Source organism: Anomaloglossus baeobatrachus, chromosome 4 (assembly GCF_048569485.1).
Source record: "Anomaloglossus baeobatrachus isolate aAnoBae1 chromosome 4, aAnoBae1.hap1, whole genome shotgun sequence".
NCBI classification, from domain to species: Eukaryota; Metazoa; Chordata; class Amphibia; order Anura; family Aromobatidae; genus Anomaloglossus; species Anomaloglossus baeobatrachus.
This window is the reverse complement of record NC_134356.1, coordinates 211229312-211250652: the sequence shown is the minus strand read 5'-3', so window position 1 is coordinate 211250652 and position 21341 is coordinate 211229312. Positions and strand designations below refer to the sequence as shown.

General features: G+C 50.3%; 1 protein-coding gene across 3 annotated transcripts in view; it reads left to right on the top strand.

Moving 5' to 3' along the window:
- The window catches only part of FGFR4 (fibroblast growth factor receptor 4), a 55724-nt gene that overhangs the window by 12964 nt on the left and 21419 nt on the right, over positions 1 to 21341 (top strand). For 2 of the 3 annotated variants that reach the window (XM_075344645.1, XM_075344643.1), the window contains exons 4-13: positions 2059 to 2151; positions 2475 to 2641; positions 2729 to 2852; positions 3394 to 3584; positions 4857 to 4995; positions 5290 to 5483; positions 5675 to 5820; positions 6337 to 6461; positions 12801 to 12911; positions 13028 to 13218. In XM_075344645.1, coding sequence (XP_075200760.1) covers positions 2059 to 2151; positions 2475 to 2641; positions 2729 to 2852; positions 3394 to 3584; positions 4857 to 4995; positions 5290 to 5483; positions 5675 to 5820; positions 6337 to 6461; positions 12801 to 12911; positions 13028 to 13218 — 1481 coding nt within the window. The remainder of the gene's footprint in view (positions 1 to 2058; positions 2152 to 2474; positions 2642 to 2728; positions 2853 to 3393; positions 3585 to 4856; positions 4996 to 5289; positions 5484 to 5674; positions 5821 to 6336; positions 6462 to 12800; positions 12912 to 13027; positions 13219 to 21341) is intronic. The other variant, XM_075344644.1, reaches the window with a different exon arrangement.

The following is a 21341-nucleotide window of genomic DNA, read 5'->3' as shown; positions in this document are numbered from 1 at the left end:
CTCCTTAAGGAGAATAGTGTTCCCCCGTGGAATTTTAGGGGCATTGCAGCTATAAGTCCCCTTACCTGGCAGCCAGACTGGCTTGCAAAGTCTCCTTAAGGAGAATAGTGTTCCCCCGTGGTCCCCACATAGCTTTCTCATGAGCCAGATCAGACACCCCCATACTTTGCACTGACGAGGGGCAAGCACCCCGAAACACCGTGTCTGCAAATTGGGATTCTGATCTGGCTTATATATCCTGAGTCATATTGCAAAGGATTGTCAAAAATCCACTTGTGACTTTTAGGATCGCTACTTCCAATAGGTGGCGCTGTGCTAGAGTTTGTCTCCTTTACTGGAGAGACAATTTGAATATTTCCCAGAGGGGCATTGCAGCTATAAGTCCCCTTACCTGGCAGCCAGACTGGCTTGCAAAGTCTCCTTAAGGAGAATAGTGTTCCCCCGTGGAATTTTAGGGGCATTGCAGCTATAAGTCCCCTTACCTGGCAGCCAGACTGGCTTGCAAAGTCTCCTTAAGGAGAATAGTGTTCCCCCGTGGTCCCCACATAGCTTTCTCATGAGCCAGATCAGACACCCCCATACTTTGCACTGACGAGGGGCAAGCACCCCGAAACACCGTGTCTGCAAATTGGGATTCTGATCTGGCTTATATATCCTGAGTCATATTGCAAAGGATTGTCAAAAATCCACTTGTGACTTTTAGGATCGCTACTTCCAATAGGTGGCGCTGTGCTAGAGTTTGTCTCCTTTACTGGAGAGACAATTTGAATATTTCCCAGAGGGGCATTGCAGCTATAAGTCCCCTTACCTGGCAGCCAGACTGGCTTGCAAAGTCTCCTTAAGGAGAATAGTGTTCCCCCGTGGAATTTTAGGGGCATTGCAGCTATAAGTCCCCTTACCTGGCAGCCAGACTGGCTTGCAAAGTCTCCTTAAGGAGAATAGTGTTCCCCCGTGGTCCCCACATAGCTTTCTCATGAGCCAGATCAGACACCCCCATACTTTGCACTGACGAGGGGCAAGCACCCCGAAACACCGTGTCTGCAAATTGGGATTCTGATCTGGCTTATATATCCTGAGTCATATTGCAAAGGATTGTCAAAAATCCACTTGTGACTTTTAGGATCGCTACTTCCAATAGGTGGCGCTGTGCTAGAGTTTGTCTCCTTTACTGGAGAGACAATTTGAATATTTCCCAGAGGGGCATTGCAGCTATAAGTCCCCTTACCTGGCAGCCAGACTGGCTTGCAAAGTCTCCTTAAGGAGAATAGTGTTCCCCCGTGGAATTTTAGGGGCATTGCAGCTATAAGTCCCCTTACCTGGCAGCCAGACTGGCTTGCAAAGTCTCCTTAAGGAGAATAGTGTTCCCCCGTGGTCCCCACATAGCTTTCTCATGAGCCAGATCAGACACCCCCATACTTTGCACTGACGAGGGGCAAGCACCCCGAAACACCGTGTCTGCAAATTGGGATTCTGATCTGGCTTATATATCCTGAGTCATATTGCAAAGGATTGTCAAAAATCCACTTGTGACTTTTAGGATCGCTACTTCCAATAGGTGGCGCTGTGCTAGAGTTTGTCTCCTTTACTGGAGAGACAATTTGAATATTTCCCAGAGGGGCATTGCAGCTATAAGTCCCCTTACCTGGCAGCCAGACTGGCTTGCAAAGTCTCCTTAAGGAGAATAGTGTTCCCCCGTGGAATTTTAGGGGCATTGCAGCTATAAGTCCCCTTACCTGGCAGCCAGACTGGCTTGCAAAGTCTCCTTAAGGAGAATAGTGTTCCCCCGTGGTCTCTCTCATATATTCACACACATATATACATATATCTCTCTTTAGCAGAGGCTTTTATTAGTAAATATTTACAGGGGCTGTCTACATTACTTAATGTCCTGTCCTTCTCACTGATTCTGTGCCTTTTAAGGCAGCACTAATTTGTTCTAGCAGGATGTTCATGACCTGTAAAGCCTCATATAATTATGCATTGTTGCTACTAATATTGGGATTAAAAGAACAATCCCTTTGAGGCTCCCAGCTCTTCATATGGGTTTGTGTTTCTCAGATTCAGAAGCATCAGGGGTTGAAGATGATGAGGATGGCCGCAGGGATGATTTCCAGGGTGATCTGAGTGAGGAACCTGTGTATATCTACCAAGGTGAGTGCTGCCCTGTCAGAATGACTAATTGGAGGTTGTAATGACCTCCATCCCTCCACCCCACCCCTCCTATGAAGGCAATAAACTATAATCTTGGTGTATAGCAGAGTTCTTCACATACCAGACTGTCTGTGATGGCCTGAGAGATGAGCCTGTGACCTCTGCCCTGGGGTTTACAGATAAGCGGAGCCTGACTTTTGTGTAGTGTTGTATGTGCCGCAGTATTTCACGGCCATAAAGATGTTATATGTATACATTTAGGATGGTTATCTACTATATATCAGCTGACAGTTGCTGATGATGGTTTTTTTTTTCTCTTTCAGCACCATATTGGACCCATCCACGTCGTATGGAGAGAAAGTTGTATGCTTTACCAGCCGGCAATACTGTGAAGTTTCGCTGTGCGGCTGGAGGCAGCCCCCTCCCAACCATTCGATGGATGAAAAACGGAAAAGAGTTTAGAGGGGAGCATCGTATAGGGGGTATTCAGGTGAGAAATACTGCTTAGTATCAGCAGTTAAGGCAATGGTATAATTTTCATGTAATAAATAAAATTCTATTGATGTCTTCCTTCTAGCTAAGGCACCAGCATTGGAGTCTGGTCATGGAGAGCGTAGTGCCATCAGACCGAGGCAACTACACTTGTGTGGTGGAGAACAAGATCGGCAGTATCACCTATACATACATATTAGATGTACTTGGTAAGGCGACTTATGTAATATTTCTTTGTAATGTCTACAAGTGACATGTGATACTTGCTCTTTAGCTATGACACGGAGTAGTTTCTTGGGGTTATATTGAGAAATGGGTATATAAATGTGACTGGCATGTGTGAGCAGGGATCCCTAAAAATAACTGATGGTGTCCTAACTCTGCGCAGACCTTCTGGAACTTCAAAGGCAATAAGATCCTATTTGTGTCAAACCTAATGAGGGGCGTTGTATGCTCTCCAGCCAGGCCCTCTGATTAGCCACTACAACTATCTGTCTGCCCGCAGTCCATCGTTTATGGCCGTTTGTCATCCCCTTAATGCTAACATTAGATTTTGTAGGCGGTTTCACGTCACGAGTCATGTTACAAAATCTTTTTATAAGTGTAAATTTATCTGTAGACTTTGAACTGTAAATTGAAATTGACTTTAGGACGGGTGATCTGTTGTAAATGGGAGGTCCTAATGTAATCTCATACCTGTGCTTTATTTACCCACACTAACTTTTATTATCGTTTTGGTTGTCCCCAAAGAGAGGTCCTCGCACAGACCGATCTTGCAAGCCGGCCTCCCGGCCAATACCTCCGCTCCTGTGGGCAGTGACGTGGAGTTCCTGTGTAAGGTGTACAGTGATGCCCAGCCACACATCCAGTGGCTCAAACACATTGAAGTGAATGGGAGCAGCCTGGGCCCTGATGGCGCACCCTACGTACAAGTCCTTAAGGTAAATTTGTTTAGTGTTTGGGCTTTTTAATTTATCAGTAGCTTTTCAGTTTATACAGTACTTAAACTGTAAGGGAACCTGTCACATTGTACATGAATCCTGTGACCGCATGCTACAGAGAAGGAGAAACTCAGCAAGAGGTTTGTAGATATAGATTCAGTATAAGATGCATTTTAATAATTAAAATCCCTACTACTTGTATGCAGGAGTCCAGTGGGCGGTCCTATTCAGTGATTGACAGCTATTCCTGCATGCACAGTCATACAGGGGAGGCTGCAATAACTAGAGGACAACCGCACTTCTCTACTTACTGCAGTCTTTTTGGAGAAATACCTAGTGCAACTAGCACCACTGCCACAACGAGTGCACACCAAAACTTTGTATACAGGGGACTGTCGATCACTGAATAGGACCATCCACTGGACTCTTATACATACAAGCTTTATATACAGGGGACTGTCGATCACTGAATAGGATCACCCACTGGACTCTTATGCATACAAGCTTTATATACAGGGGACTTTCGACCACTGAATAGGATCACCCACTGGACTCTTATGCATACAAGCTTTATATACAGGGGACTGTCGATCACTGTATAGGACCATCCACTGGACTCTTATGCATACAAGCTTTATATACAGGGGACTGTCGATCACTGTATAGGACCACCCACTGGACTCTTATGCATACAAGCTTTATATACAGGGGACTGTCGATCACTGTATAGGACCATCCACTGGACTCTTATGCATACAAGCCTTGTATACAGGGGAGACTGTTGATCACTCTATAGGACCGCCCAATGGACTCTTATGCATGAAACGCCAGAGACTTCAATCAATAAAATGCAAGTTTTGCTGAATCTTTTCTACCAAATATGTCTATCAATCTGATCAGCATACCAGTATATCAATCTCTATAGCATCCTGCCTGCAGATCAGACACCATGTTTAACATGGCGAGTTTGAGCTTTATCTATGAAAGACTCCTAATGTTGTTAGGTGCTATCTTGAGGTCTTTATGTATCCAGGCCCTGAATGTGCTAGGGATAAATATTCACTTACATTAGTCCCTGTGTAATCTGTTCAGTCTCATCAGCCTAATGAAATTACCAACCTCTACCTTCAAAAGCGTAATCTTTAAATATCTAGAATCTTTATCACTTCCTTCTTTCCGAACATGACATTTATCTGTTCTACTTATGATCTACTGGGCAGTTTCCATTTTAAATGCATTCATTATAATTGACTTTCTTTTCCCTTTGTTTAGACCGCAGATATCAACACGTCAGAAGTAGAGGTGCTTCATCTGCGGAACATCTCCATGGAAGACGCTGGACAATACACATGTCTAGCAGGAAATTCAATTGGTCTTTCTTTTCAGTCTGCTTGGCTGACCGTTCTGCCTAGTAAGTAAAGCGAGCCTGTGAACACATGCCATACTCGGTGGGGGATTGTGCGTATGTATAATTTATATGTGAAGTTGGTGGTAATTAAATATACCATTGTAACTTCAGCCAAGGCACATCTGTAAAGGAAGTCTTGAGCGATCATCTCAAGTTGTGAATTGGTTCGAATAGTAGGAAATGTGTGGGTGAGACTAGGTTAACAGATGGGAATAGCTAAGGAGGGAGACAAAGGCCATAAAGAAGGTCAAGGTCACAGATGTGGCACTGACCCTGTCTATTTTCTACCCCCTACAGTAGAAAACCTCTTGGAGGAGGCAAAGCCGGCGGAGTCCAGATATGTGGATATAATTATATACACCTGCGGATTCCTTGCTGTGACAATGGCTGTTATCATTGTAATTCTGTGTCGCATGCAAACACCACACAGTAAGCAGACCTTGCAGCCGCCACCTGTGCATAAGCTCTCAAAGTTTCCTCTTATACGGCAGGTAAGAAATCATTTCAAGAACATAATGGCAATTAGTATATTTTTACCCATTATTAAAAAAAAATATATTTTTTTTTTTTTAATTTTTTGTTTTTTTATTGCTTTGTTTGATTAATATTGCATTAGTATCTTATACAATTAAAAAGTATTTAATTTGGCTGATCATTCCTTAAATGTGTTCTCCCATAACAGTTTTCCCTGGAGTCAAGTTCCTCAGGAAAGTCCAGTGCCCCTTTGATACGCATTACCCGCTTGTCTTCCAGCTGTGCACCCATGCTCCCTGGTGTAATGGAGGTGGAGTTACCTTTAGATGCCAAGTGGGAGTTTCCCAGAGACAGGTTTGTCTTGTGTGGTTTTTTTTTTGTTTTGTTTTTTTTTTCCTTTTATATAAAGCTTTAAAGCTTTGGTAGAAAGGTGGGTACATTATATTTTCCAGGTTTGGGGTTACTATATGGCTGTGGTCTTATGAATCCTCACTGCGTGCTACCTCAGTTCTTTCCTTCCGGGAGCTGTCGGTCACGTGACAGCAAGTATGCAAGCTGCATACTTATGGACACATTCCGACTAGAGCTTTCCCACCTTGCTCAATTCACTTTTATTGAGTGAGGCTGTATGAGTTGTCAGCACGTGACCGCCTGTATCCAAAATGTATTCTTGCAGTCACCCACTCTCTGCCAGCATCACAAAATCTTAACAGTGCGCACTATGCACACTGTGAGGACTTATAAGTCTGCAATCATATATAGTGACTGCAGACTGGATCACCAAGCCTGGTTTGCCTTTTTTGTTTCACCTAATTTTAATTGCTCACTTTATTTATTTATTTATTTATTTTTTTTTTTTTTGTATCCAAGTAGGCTTGTTTTAGGAAAACCTTTGGGAGAGGGCTGTTTTGGCCAAGTAGTAAGAGCAGAGGCCTATGGTATTGAAAAAGATCGCCCTGAAAAACCCGTAACCGTAGCTGTAAAGATGCTTAAAGGTGCGTATGGAATGGCTTTTCTTGTTGGGCTCATTGCACATAGACATATGTTTATTGCCAATTACTGGATACTATTCAGTACGGTGACCTAAGGAAAGGTTTCTATCAACTAGGAGATCTGGTGATATCCTCTTAATCCCATCCCCTCTGATTCATATATGGCTCATTGCTTGATTTATAGCAAATAAAATTACCATCCTCCTGATATTAAAAATTCACACAGGTGCGCACCACCAAAGAGAGATTATTATAAATAAAAAAAAGTGTGAATTTATATTTAAATTGTAACTTTTATTTTGAATTTTTTTAAAATTATCTTAAAATGGTATCCCTATTCTGAGGGAAGAGTAGACTGGAATCCCTCATTCAAGGCCAGTCCTATATTTTTTATCAATATTTTTATTGTAGGGATTGACCGCAATGAACTCAATTTTAAAGATTCCTTATAATTTTGGCAGCATGTTGCCCTGTACTGTTACATTAGGTAGTACTGCAACATTAGGTAGTACTGCCTTGTAGAGGCACTATGCTAAATAACAATAATTAAGATGTGCTATTGCGAAACCACGCTGGGGTATATGCAAGTGCTCGATCATCGGCACTCCCGCTGCCTCTGAGGCAAGTGTGTTGGCAGCTGGTATTTAGGCAGTGCTGTTGATAAGACTGACAGCAGGCACGGAGCTGTCTACACATACGCAGGTGATTGGTGATAAAACAGTGCTGCTGGAGTTACGCATTGTTTGTTCATAGTACATACTTACCTGTCCCTGCCTATATCACACATGAATGGTGCGATATTCTGTCTTTCAGTTAGGTTGGGACTACATCCCGACGCGCATTTCCACAGCTGAGCCGTCTTCTAGGGGCTTCTCATGTGCAATTGTGACGCCCTGGGCAAGCCAGGGGTCACAGGTCATAACACCACCACACCCTACACCCCAGTTAGGAACACCAAGGCTAACCTAAAATCCTTGTTGCCTTCCTCCAGGGGCTGATGTCCACACCAGGGGGTGGGCCAGGCGGTTGGCTCCGCCCACCGAGGAGTTCACAGCCCTAGAGGCGGGAGAACCAGGCAGTTGAGCTCAGGCAGAGCTTGAGTGAGAAGCAAGATAAGAAAAGTTAGTGGAAGTAGAAGGAAGGGAAGTAGTAGAGGAGCTTGAGAGAAGGAGTAAAAAGTGACAGCTTGTAAAGCCTGAAGCTGGTCCGGGTGTGTGCCCCGGACTGAGACAGCAAGGTCAGCAGACGGCGGTGACTGTCCGCAGGAGCGGCTGACCGGAGGTTGCCGAAAGGACCGCGGACGGGTGGTGGCCCGGCGGTACCGGAGCGGTATACAAAGTGAAGCCAGCACCAGTGGCAGGGGCCTTTCGGATCCCGGCAAGGCTAGGAGTCGCCGTGAATTTGCCAAATCCGTTAGTGAAGGGGACCTCTGGGTCTCCCAACAACCAAGTCTCAAGTTGAAGGCAACAGTCCAACCGTTGGAGAGAGACACCGCCAGGGCACCAGTTTCTCAGGGCCAGCGCCTGCGGGCAAAGTAGGGCTCCTCCGACCCATATCCAAGCCGGGGAGCGGGTTACCGGTGGGAACCCATCGTTACCATCATCATCTCAGGTGCAGGAAAAGGGACCGTTACCGTCAACTACTGGGGAACAGCAAGTGCAGCCGTCCGTGAGAACCGTCTTTCCAGCCGTGTGTTTTACCGAGAACTGTGTCCCTGTCTCAGGCTGAGTGAGTACCACAGTGCCGCTAGGCACAGCGCTGCCCCCGCGTCCCTGCACCCCACCAAGCCCTGCACCGGCCCCGCCATCCCTCATCACCCACCTCATCACTGGGCCCCGGGACAACTACCCCCTACCCACGGAGGGGAGAACCAACAACTTTGCTGCTCCCTGCCATCAGTCCCCGGGATCCCCATACAGAGCAGCGGTGGTGTCAACAAATCACCACAACCGTGGGTGGCGTCACGGACAATAAACTCCCAAAAACCAATCCCCTTTCACTCACAGGCGAGGAGCGCCGCTCGAGTCCCCGGGATCCGGCCCATCGCTCGAGCCACCGAGCAGCAGCAGCAGCCACAGCGGCAGCCGGACCCGAGCAGTGGGAGAGCGCGGTGTCCCCTCCTCCGCCCGCGACAACTTGGCGTCACGCACAGGATCTTACCGCTCTGTCGTTGGGTAGAGGTGCGCCTTGTTACCGCCGGAGGTGTCCGGCCAGGAAATTTCAGAAGCCGCCATCTTTGGCGCGAAAAGTTCCCGCTCGAGCGTCTTCTCGAGTAATGGAGGCGCGAAGGCCAAGACCCCGCCCCGATAGAGGAGGGGCCGGAAAGAGGCTGAGGGGGACGAAATGGCGACTGAGTGCATGTAGCTGCGGCTATAAAAGCAGGGACGCCAGGACCCTGCAGCCATCTTGTTCCTGGGAGAGGCCGCCAGCAACATGTTCATGCCGTCCCGCAGCACCGTAGCCCCCGCGCCTGGAACCGCGGCGTGGGTGGAGATCCGGACCGCGCAGCTCTACCAAAGGCTGCAGGTAAAGATGCAGGTCCTCATGGAGGAGTGGGAGACCGACATGGCGGACGTCTTCGCGACCGTGCGGAGACGCGAGGAGAAAGAGGAGGAAGGGAGGGTGAGTGACCCACGCCCCGATGCCCTTGAAGGGCCGGTCATCGCGGCTGCGGGACCCGGTCCAAACCCTCTCCCCCTGCTGCCTCCCTCGCCACCCGTCTCGGAAGCCGTGACCCCGCCACTAGGCCGGCTACCACCGCAACCGGTAGCGATACCCAGCATGCCCGCCCAGGCGGGCCGACCTGTAGCCGGAGCCCGTAGTTGACCGGAGGTGCTGCCCTGGAAAGCCCCGAAAATCGAACCGGAGGCGTCCCCCGAGAAAGTCCCCGAGCCGGAGCTGATGACCCGCTCCGTGCCGAAGGCCCAACCGCGGAAAGCCCCTGTGCCCGTCCCCCACACCTCGGCTGAGGTTGCGCCGGGTTGCCGATGCAAAGCAGCGTCTAAGGCCAAGTCACCGCGGGACCTGACGCCCAGAGTACCAGCAGTGGGCAATGTCCAACAGGTCTCGCGGGGCCCGACCCGTGCGCCGGAGCTCGCAGCAGCGCCGTACTGGGACAGGGAGCCGGTACCGTTGGGCCTGGAGATTGAAGAGAGGGAAAGAAAGATGGCGGAGTTGGTGGCCCGTGCAATCCGGGAAAAAGAGAACCTCAGTCAGGCAACTTTCCGTGTCCGGGGCCCGCTGTACGAAGGGCAGGTGAGGCGGTTTGATGTCCGCCGGGGCTATGGATTTATATATGAACCGGGCCTGGAGGCCGAAGTGTTTATAGCCCGGCGGGATGTGAATGCTCACCTGCCAGAGGAGCATCCCGGTCGTAACCTGATGCCGGGCGACATAGTGCAGTACACCCGGCACTGTGGGGAGAGGGGGTGGTTCGCGCTGGATGCTAAGTTAAAGGGCAGCCAGGGGTCCCGTGTGAGCGCCGCGCCCCCTCCCTCAGGTGATGTCGAGGACTCAGAGTGATGGCAGCGGAGCACCGTTGCACCGTCCCCGTTGGGACCACCAGTCAGTATGTTTGAAAGTTTTAAAAAGTTTTTGCCAAAGAATAAAAATGAGAAAATGATTACCGTGAAAGTAACCTGATTGTCTACCGTGATTGGGAACCGGCCGTTGCCGGCACTGTTGTCCCCGTGGGGACCCTTCAAAAACTTTTGCATAGGAACTTCTATGGACAAGCCCGTGAACTTGCAGGGCAACCACAAACGTTAAATGGGTTGTAAATAAAAATCTGTTGTTGCAGCTAACCGTCACCGCATCCGGAGAGGCAGGTTGGAGGGAGGGCCCGCAGTGGAGCAGGCTGGGGCCCAGCCACCACAGGAACCGGTGGCTACCCTCTGGAGGGGAAGGACAGATCCCGCTCGGGTAACTGGTTCAGGACTGGGGTCAAGGGGTGCTGCCTGGGTTTTAGGGGCAGCATCAGGGCCAGGTTATTTGGGTGGGAGAGAGCGGCAGCCGCAACCGTTTTAATGTTACCGTTTTGCAACGTTTAAGAAATGAACCTCCCGATGTGGGATGAAGTTATTCTATTTGTATGTCATGTCTTTTTATATCTTTTCAGAAAATAAAACCGGTGTTGGACGGGCTGCCCGCGGACGGTCTGCATTTTGCTAAGGGGGAATGTGACGCCCTGGGCAAGCCAGGGGTCACAGGTCATAACACCACCACAACCTACACCCCAGTTAGGAACACCAAGGCTAACCTAAAATCCTTGTTGCCTTCCTCCAGGGGCTGATGTCCACACCAGGGGGTGGGCCAGGCGGTTGGCTCCGCCCACCGAGGAGTTCACAGCCCTGGAGGCGGGAGAACCAGGCAGTTGAGCTCAGGCAGAGCTTGAGTGAGACGCAAGATAAGAAAAGTTAGTGGAAGTAGAAGGAAGGGAAGTAGTAGAGTAGCTTGAGAGAAGGAGTAAAAAGTGACAGCTTGTAAAGCCTGAAGCTGGTCCGGGTGTGTGCCCCGGACTGAGACAGCAAGGTCAGCAGACGGCGGTGACTGTCCGCAGGAGCGGCTGACCGGAGGTTGCCGAAAGGACCGCGGACGGGTGGTGGCCCGGCGGTACCGGAGCGGTATACAAAGTGAAGCCAGCACCAGTGGCAGGGGCCTTTCGGATCCCGGCAAGGCTAGGAGTCGCCGTGAATTTGCCAAATCCGTTAGTGAAGGGGACCTCTGGGTCTCCCAACAACCAAGTCCCGATTGAAGGCAACAGTCCAACCGTTGGAGAGAGACACCGCCACCGCCAGGGCACCAGTTTCTCAGGGCCAGCGCCTGCGGGCAAAGTAGGGCTCCTCCGACCCATATCCAAGCCGGGGAGCGGGTTACCGGTGGGAACCCATCGTTACCATCATCATCTCAGGTGCAGGAAAAGGGACCGTTACCGTCAACTACTGGGGAACAGCAAGTGCAGCCGTCCGTGGGAACCGTCTTTCCAGCCGTGTGTTTTACCGAGAACTGTGTCCCTGTCTCAGGGTGAGTGAGTACCACAGTGCCGCAAGGCACAGCGCTGCCCCCGCGTTCCTGCACCCCACCAAGCCCTGCACCGGCCCCGCCATCCCTCATCACCCACCTCGTCACTGGGCCCCGGGACAACTACCCCCTACCCACGGAGGGGAGAACCAACAACTTTGCTGCTCCCTGCCATCAGTCCCCGGGATCCCCATACAGAGCAGCGGTGGTGTCAACAAATCACCACAACCGTGGGTGGCGTCACGGACAATAAACTATCCCAAAAACCAATCACCTTTCACTCACAGGCGAGGAGCGCCGCTCGAGTCCCCGGGATCCGGCCCATCGCTCGAGCCACCGAGCAGCAGCAGGCCGCAGCAGCCGCAGCGGCAGCCACACCCGAGCAGTGGGAGAGCGCGGCGTCCCCTCCTCCGCCCGCGACACAATCTATTCAGGGACAGATCCATATGTACTCTGAACACAGAGCACGCAATTTCAGCAGCACAGTTTGAGCACCGGTCACCTGCATGCTTCTACTAGGTAGCGGATGTGTACCCAACTCTTACTAACAATGCTGCCTAAATACTGGTTACCAGCACACTGACCTCACACAGGCAGTGGGAGCGCTGGTGATCGAGCTCTTGCATATACACCAGCATGATCTCACAATAGCGCTACTTTAAGTACTGTTATTTTGCATACTGCCTCTACATGGCACAGCCAGTGCTATCTATTATAATAGTACAAGGCAAGATGTTGTTCAAAATTATAATGGATCATTAAATCCAATGTTTACATAATTACTTTAACTTCACTGCTGTCAATCCCTGCAATAAAAAACACAGACTCGACTTGAGTGGATAATTCCAGTTGACTATTCTGGACTAGGGATATTTAACATTTTTAAAAAAAATTCACAAAAAAAAAAAAGTTAATTTTCATATAAATTCGCACACTTTTCTGTTTATATGGAAACCATAATAGAATTACTGTACAAACTACTTAAATGTTATCGTGCATTGGCTTCACGAATAATGTATGCTGTGGTTCAGGTGCCGTTTCTGTAGTTCTGAAAGCAAGAAATGCCCACAATGCTGGTCATAAGCCCCAAAAGTTTATAGTATAATGTAAATCTGGCCGAACACTGCATTCGAAATGATTGTGTCCCATTCCAAAGAATAACTGTAGAACATATGTTCTTTATTATAAGTGAATCTATGGAATGACCAATGATATTTTTCATATTTATAATGGTATGCTTGGGAGCAAGGTGCTGTAGACCTGATATTAATAATAAAATATTGTAACCAAAATGTCCAACTTGTGTTTGTTTTCTCAATCCAGATAACGGTAATGACAAAGACCTGTCTGATCTCATCTCTGAGATGGAGCTGATGAAAGTTATAGGGAAACACAAGAACATAATCAACCTGCTTGGCGTGTGTACACAGGAAGGTAAGGGACATGTGCAAGAATAGTTTTGCTAGATTAGTAGAATAATAAAACGGACAATTTTTTTATTTTTTTTTTTAAGCTGAAGAAATGTGAACTTTACCATGTCTCTGCTTTAGGTCCCCTGTTTGTTATTGTGGAGTATGCCTCTAAGGGAAACTTGCGCGAGTTCCTGCGTGCCCGACGCCCTCCTACACCAGAAGATGCTTTTGATGTAACCAAGGTGCCTGAAGAGCTGTTGTCCTTTAAGGATCTTGTGTCCTGTGCTTATCAAGTTGCCCGTGGCATGGAATACCTAGAATCCAAAAAGGTGAGTTAAAGCATGCAGTTTTGATGGAGAAATTTTACTTTTTTTTTTTTCCTTTCAATTTGTATTGTGTTTTTAAAAAATAATATTATGGGGAGATATATATTTCTTTGTCGCTCCATTGGGAGACCCAGACAATTGGGTGTATAGCTTATGGCTCCGGAGGCCACACAAAGTATTACACTTAAAAGTGTAAAGCCCCTCCCCTTCTGCCTATACACCCCCCGGGCATCACGGGCTCCTCAGTTTTTATGCTTTGTGCGAAGGAGGCTGACATCCACGTATAGCTCCACAGCTTAGTCAGCAGCAGCTGCTGACTAGGTCGGATGGAAGAAAAGAGGGCCCATAACAGGGCTCCCGGCATGCTCCCTTCTCACCCCACTTTGTCGGCGGTGTTGTTAAGGTTGAGGTACCCATTGCGGGTACATAGGCAGGAACCACATGCTGTTTTCCTTCCCCATCCCTTATGGGCTCTGGGTGAAGTGGGATCCGAATCGGTCTCCAGGCACGGGGACCGTGCTCCCTCCGCAGCCCCTGGGGAATCTGCTGGATAGGAGCCGGGTATCGTCAGGGACAAGGCCCTGCTACTGTGAGGTACTCTGTGTCCCCGTGGGGACTGCGCATGGTGCGCTTGTGCCATACACATTGCAGCACTGCTGGGTGTGTTAGTGCGCCGGGGACTACCGCGCGGCCGCGCTTATTGCCGGCCGCGCTTATAACTTTAGTCCCCGGCTTCTGCGGCCTAGTATCGCATATTCCCGCCCACAGGCCTGCCAGTCAGGGGAAGGGCAGGACGCTGCACAGGACGTCAGCGCTGAGGGCTGGAGCATACTTTAGTATCCTCCTCCCCCCTCACTCAGTACACTGGGGCACTAGATTCCCGCACTTTCTTGGGCACGCCCACGGTCCCCTCCTCCCCACAGAACGCCGGCAGCCATTCCTGTCAGCGATTCAGACGCTGGAGAGGAGAGACAGTACGGTCGCTCTGTTGATTTTTGGCTATATACCATCCTGGATTGTACTCAGAGGAGACAACAGCATGTCGTCCGCAAAAAGCAAGGGTGCCAAAGCACAGGCGTACTTTGCAACCTGTACCTCATGTGCAGCTATACTACCGGCAGGTTCCACTGACCCTCATTGTGTGCAATGCTCGGCCCCTGTGGCACTTACTCAGCCGGAGCCTCTGCTACTGGTGGCCCAGGTGGAACCACCTGCTACCACTGTCCAGGTGACAGGGACGGAGTTTGCAGCTTTTGCTGACAAACTGTCTGAGAGTATGGATAAATGGTCTGCTAAAATACTAGAAGCCTTACAGTCCAGACCGGTGATTCAGGCCCCGGGCACTGTTCAATCTTTGACCCCAGGTCCCCCTCAATTGGAACAGCAAAGTGCTCCTGGGGTGACCCATAGGTCCCAGGGTGAGGTCTCTGACACGGACCGCAGTCCCAGGCCGCCTAAGCGGGCTCGCTGGGAAATTCCCTCCACTTCATCACACTGGGGCACTCCAAGCTATCTCAGCTTGTCAGGCGCAGATTAATACAGTCACACGTACATCTGCCCCGCAAGTGGTGTCCTTAACCTCCTCAGGCGTCGGCGTTTGCGTCCTACGCTATTAATGCTATCCTGGACTCTGCGAGCCGTACGGCGGTAGCATCCGCCAATTCGGTGGTAGTCCGCTGGGCCATGTGGCTACGTGAATGGAAGGCAGACTCTGCTTCCAAAAAGTTCTTAACCGGTTTGCCATTGTCTGGCGACCGCCTGTTTGGTGAGCGATTGGATGAAATCATTAAACAATCCAAGGGAAAGGACTCATCCTTACCCCAGTCCAAACCAAACAGACCTCAACCACGGAAGGTACAATCGAGGTTTCGGTCCTTTCGGACCGCGGGCAGGTCTCAATTCTCCTCGTCCAAAAGGCCTCAGAAAGATCAGAGGAACTCTGATTCATGGCGGTCTAAGTCACGTCCTAAAAAGACCGCCGGAGGAACCGCTCCCAAAGCGGCCTCCTCATGACTTTCGGCCTCTTCAAACCGCATCCTCGGTCGGTGGCAGGCTCTCCCGCTTTTGCGACGCCTGGCTGCCACAGGTAAAAGACCGATGGGTGAGAGACATTCTATCTCAAGGTTACAGGATAGAGTTCAGCTCTCGTCCTCTGACTCGTTTCTTCAGAACATCTCCGCCCCCCGAGAGAGCCGATGCTCTTCTGCAGGCGGTGGGCACTCTGAAGGCGGAAGGAGTGGTGATCCCTGTTCCTCTTCAGCAACGGGGTCACGGTTTTTACTCCAACTTGTTCGTGGTGCCGAAAAAGGACGGATCGTTCCGTCCTGTTCTGGACCTAAAACTGCTCAACAATCATGTAAAAACCAGGCGGTTCCGGATGGAATCGCTCCGTTCCGTCATCGCCTCAATGTCCCAAGGAGATTTCCTGGCATCAATCGACATCAAAGATGCTTATCTCCACGTACCGATTGCACCAGAGCATCAGCGCTTCCTGCGTTTCGCCATAGGGGACGAACACCTTCAGTTCGTGGCACTGCCTTTTGGCCTGGCGACAGCCACACGGGTCTTCACCAAGGTCATGGCAACAGTGGTGGCAATCCTACACTCTCAGGGACACTCGGTGATCCCTTACTTAGACGATCTGCTTGTCAAGGCACCCTCTCAAGGGGCATGCCAACACAGCCTGAACTTTGCTCTGGAGACTCTCCAGAGTTTCGGGTGGATCATCAATTTTCCAAAGTCAAATCTGACACCGGCCCAATCACTGACATATCTTGGCATGGAGTTTCATACTCTCTCAGCGATAGTGAAGCTTCCGCTGGACAAACAGCATTCACTACAGACAGGGGTGCAATCTCTCCTTCAAGGCTAGTCACACCCCCTGAGGCGCCTCATGCACTTCCTAGGGAAGATGGTAGCAGCAATGGAGGCAGTTCCTTTTGCGCAGTTTCATCTGCGTCCACTTCAATGGGACATTCTCCGCAAATGGGACAGGAAGTCGACGTCCCTCGACAGGAACGTCTCCCTTTCGCGGGCAGCCAAGGCTTCCCTTCAGTGGTGGCTTCTCCCCACTTCTCTGTCAAAGGGGAAATCCTTCCTGCCCCCATCCTGGGCGGTGGTCACGACGGACGCGAGCCTGTCAGGGTGGGGAGCGGTCTTTCTCCACCACAGGGCTCAGGGTACTTGGACTCAGACAGAGTCCTCCCTTCAGATCAATGTTCTGGAGATAAGGGCAGTGTATCTTGCCCTAAAGGCGTTCCAGCCGTGGGTGGAAGGCAAACAGATCCGAATTCAGTCGGACAACTCCACAGCGGTGGCATACATCAACCACCAAGGCGGAACACGCAGTCGGCAAGCCTTCCAGGAAGTCCGGCGGATTCTGCTGTGGGTGGAAGCCACAGCCTCCACCATATCCGCAGTTCACATCCCGGGCGTAGAAAACTGGGAAGCAGACTTTCTCAGTCGCCAGGGCATGGACGCAGGGGAATGGTCCCTTCACCCGGACGTGTTTCAGGAGATCTGTTGCCGCTGGGGCATGCCGGACGTCGACCTAATGGCGTCCCGGCACAACAACAAGGTCCCGACATTCATGGCACGGTCTCAAGATCACAGAGCTCTGGCGGCAGACGCTTTAGTTCAGGATTGGTCGCAGTTTCTACTCCCCTATGTGTTTCCTCCTCTGGCACTGTTGCCCAGAGTGTTACGCAAGATCAGGTCCGACTGCCGCCGCGCCATCCTCGTCGCTCCAGACTGGCCGAGGAGGTCGTGGTACCCGGATCTGTGGCATCTCACGGTCGGCCAACCGTGGGCACTACCAGACCGACCAGACTTGCTGTCTCAAGGGCCGTTTTTCCATCTGAATTCTGCGGCCCTCAACCTGACTGTGTGGCCATTGAGTCCTGGATCCTAGCGTCTTCAGGGTTATCTCAAGAGGTCATTGCCACTATGAGACAGGCTAGGAAACCAACGTCCGCCAAGATCTACCACAGGACGTGGAAGATATTCCTGTCGTGGTGCTCTGCTCAGGGTTTTTCTCCCTGGCCATTTGCCTTGCCCACTTTTCTGTCCTTCCTTCAATCCGGATTGGAAAAGGGTTTGTCGCTCGGCTCCCTTAAGGGACAAGTCTCTGCGCTCTGTGTTTTTTCAGAAGCGCCTAGCCAGACTTCCACAGGTACGCACGTTCCTGCAGGGGGTTTGTCACATCGTCCCTCCTTACAAGCGTCCGTTAGAACCCTGGGATCTGAACAGGGTGCTGATGGCTCTTCAGAAACCACCGTTCGAGCCAATGAGGGATATTTCTCTTTCACGCCTTTCGCAGAAAGTGGTCTTCCTAGTAGCAGTCACTTCACTTCGGAGAGTGTCTGAGCTAGCAGCGTTGTCTTGCAAAGCCCCTTTCCTGGTGTTTCACCAGGACAAGGTGGTTCTGCGTCCGGTTCCGGAATTTCTCCCTAAGGTGGTATCCCCCTTTCATCTCAATCAGGATATCTCCTTACCCTCTTTTTGTCCTCATCCAGTTCACCAATGTGAAAAGGATTTGCACTTGTTAGATCTGGTGAGAGCACTCAGATTCTACATTTCTCGTACGGCGCCCCTGCGCCGCTCGGATGCACTCTTTGTCCTTGTCGCTGGCCAGCGTAAAGGGTCACAAGCTTCCAAATCAACCCTGGCTCGGTGGATCAAGGAACCAATTCTCGAAGCTTACCGATCTTCGGGGCTTCCGGTTCCCTCAGGGCTGAAGGCCCATTCTACCAGGGCCGTGGGTGCGTCCTGGGCTTTGCGGCACCAGGCTACGGCTCAGCAGGTGTGTCAGGCGGCTACCTGGTCGAGCCTGCACACTTTCACGAAACACTATCAGGTGCATACCTATGCTTCGGCAGATGCCAGCCTAGGTAGGCGAGTCCTTCAGGCGGCGGTTGCCCACCTGTAGGACGGAGCCGTTTACGGCTCTATTATGAGGTATTATTTACCCACCCAGGGACTGCTTTTGGACGTCCCAATTGTCTGGGTCTCCCAATGGAGCGACAAAGAAGAAGGGAATTTTGTTTACTTACCGTAAATTCCTTTTCTTCTAGCTCCAATTGGGAGACCCAGCACCCGCCCCTGTTCCCTTCGGGCTGTTGTTCTTTGTGTACACATGTTGTTCATGTTGAATGGTTTCAGTTCTCCGATATTCCTTTGGATTGAATTTACTTTAAACCAATTTTATAATTTTTCCTCCTTCTTGCTTTTGCACCAAAACTGAGGAGCCCGTGATGCACGGGGGGTGTATAGGCAGAAGGGGAGGGGCTTTACACTTTTAAGTGTAATACTTTGTGTGGCCTCCGGAGGCATAAGCTATACACCCAATTGTCTGGGTCTCCCAATTGGAGCTAGAAGAAAAGGAATTAACGGTAAGTAAACAAAATTCCCTTCTTTATTTATAATCTCTTTAGTACCTTATCTTTAAAGGCAATGTCAGCTAATTTTGCTACCCAGTCCAGGAGCAGTATAATGTAAACAAAGGCTTTGATGTGTCTTATTTTGATAATCTCCTGCTGATAAAATAACTTTTATCACCAGAGAACTAGTAAACTTGCTGCCAGGTGAGCTCTTTAAAGCCCACCTATGCACTGTGTATTATGCTTTCCTTATATAGCAATTATATTTCTCTGCGCTTAAGGCCTAAGACACACGGCATGAAAATCGGAGCAAGTGTAATGCGATAAAACATCGCATTCCACTCGGACCAATATTAGCCTATGTGCCAGCGCCCATGAGCGTTTTATTTTTTCAGCCCCAATCGGACCAAGAAAAAAATCGCGGCATGCTGCGACTGTAATGCAAGACTTTCTCTCGCACCCATTCAAGTCTATGAGGCGAGAAAAAGATCGCACTGCACTCGCGTACACCAGTGTAATACGAGTGCAAAGCGAGAATAGCAATAGCAGGCTACAGAGGAAAGAAGATAAATCCCTCAGTCCCCTCCTCTGCTCCGGCCCGGCCCCACAGCTGAGGTCTGATTGCATGATCGGGCTTAGTTGCAGCGACACTCGCATGACACTCGGGAGCCGAGTGTCATGCGAGGATCGCAGTAGATTCTCGTGTGGCCCCGGCCTTACAAACATCAGTTTACACAGAAGGCTATCAATCAGTGATATGGTGGGGTTTACAGGGTTCAGCATTTAGAGAACTGTAGTATCTGATGCAGATAAAACTGATTTTCTTTGTCGCTCCATTGGGAGACCCAGACAATTGGGTGTATAGCTTCTGCCTCCGGAGGCCACACAAAGTATTACACTTTAAAAAGTGTAACCCCTCCCCTCTGCCTATACACCCTCCCGTGGATCACTGGCTCCTCAGTTTTATGCTTTGTGTGGAAGGAGGCACACATCCACTCATGCATTCTCATATTAGTTATGTCGGTTGGAAGAAAAGAGGGCCCCCACGGGGCCCCCGGCATGTTCCCTTCTCACCCCACTACGTCGGCGGTGTTGTTAAGGTTGAAGTACCCATTGCGGGTACAAAGGCTGGAGCCACATGCCGTCTCCTTCACCATCCCTTAGCGGCTCTGGGAGAAGTGGGATCCTAAGCGGTCATCCATTTACTGGGACCGTGCTCCCTCCGCAGCCCCTGTGGGAACCTGCCGGACCGGAGCCTATTCAACCTCAGGGACCCGGCCCGGCAACTCAAAGGTACTCTGTGTCCCCATTGGGGACTGCAGGGAGCGCACCTTCTTCCCGGAAGCTGCGGCAGCTGCTGAATTGAGAAGGCCGGTGGACTTCCACGCCGACCGTGCCTGCTTGTCGGGCGCGGTCTCAAATTTAGTCCCCGGCTTCATCGCGGCCTAGTCGCAAAAATCCCGCCCCCGGGCCTGCCTGTCAGGGGTAAGGGCGGGATTACCGACCTGACGTCGGATGTGAGGGCTGGAGAATCCTGCATGTTTTCCTCCCCCCTCACTGATCACTGTGGGGACCCCAGATTCCCGCACTTTCCTGGCGCCGCCCACGGCTCCACTCCTCCCCTGAGAGCTCCGGCAGCCATTTTTTGGCATTCTGCCGGTGGAGGATTCTCAGTGAACAGCTCTGCAGCTCCGGGGGACCTAAGGCAGGGAATCTGGAGGACACACTCCGCTTGTTAGCGGTCGGTAAGCCACACCGGTCACCCGGTGCTGGTCCCCCTAGGGTGCCGGAATAGATACATATATATATATATATATATATATATATATATATATATATATATATATATATATATATATATAATATAATATAATATAATATAATATAATATATATATATATATATATATATATATATATATATATATATATATATATATATATATATATATATATATATATATATATATATATATAATATATTGTGAGGTAGCGTCGTCGGCTGCGCTGCAGAAGACACGGGATCCAGGCACCAAGGTTCACAGCACACGGTTTATTCCAAAGAAAAAGTCCACAATATTACATATGTGCCTCTCCAGCAGAGAGCTCAGGGAGATGTGATCACCCCCTCACACCAGGCACACCTGCCCTTGTTCCTGAATCTATTTATCCCTCCCTTCAGCCTGTAGGGAAAACAGCATTAACCCTATAGTGGATTATCATGGAGTGAGCACAACCGGGGCGAGACATACCGGCCGTCATAGATAACCCCGGTCACAGTCTCACATACCCCCCCCCTCAGTTCAAGCGTGCGGGGTTGAACTCCCGCCATCAAACATGGGCCGCGGGACAAGGCATCGGCGTTGCCCTGCAACCTACCGGCCCGGTGTTCAACCGTAAACCGGAAGTTCTGCAGAGAAAGGAACCACCGGGTAACCCGGGCATTCCGTTCCTTGGCGGACCTCATCCAGACCAGTGGAGAGTGATCCGTCACCAAGCGAAACTGCCGTCCCAGCAGGTAATAGCGTAGGGACTCCAAGGCCCACTTGATCGCCAGACACTCCTTCTCCACTACGCTATAATTCCGCTCGGGAGGGGTGAGCTTCCTACTTAAGAAGGTGACGGGGTGTTCCACCCCCTGAACCACCTGAGACAGCACTGCCCCCAGGCCGACCTCCGAGGCGTCAGTCTGTACTATGAACTCTTTCCGGAAATCAGGGTTTACAAGAACGGGCTGTCCGCACAGGAC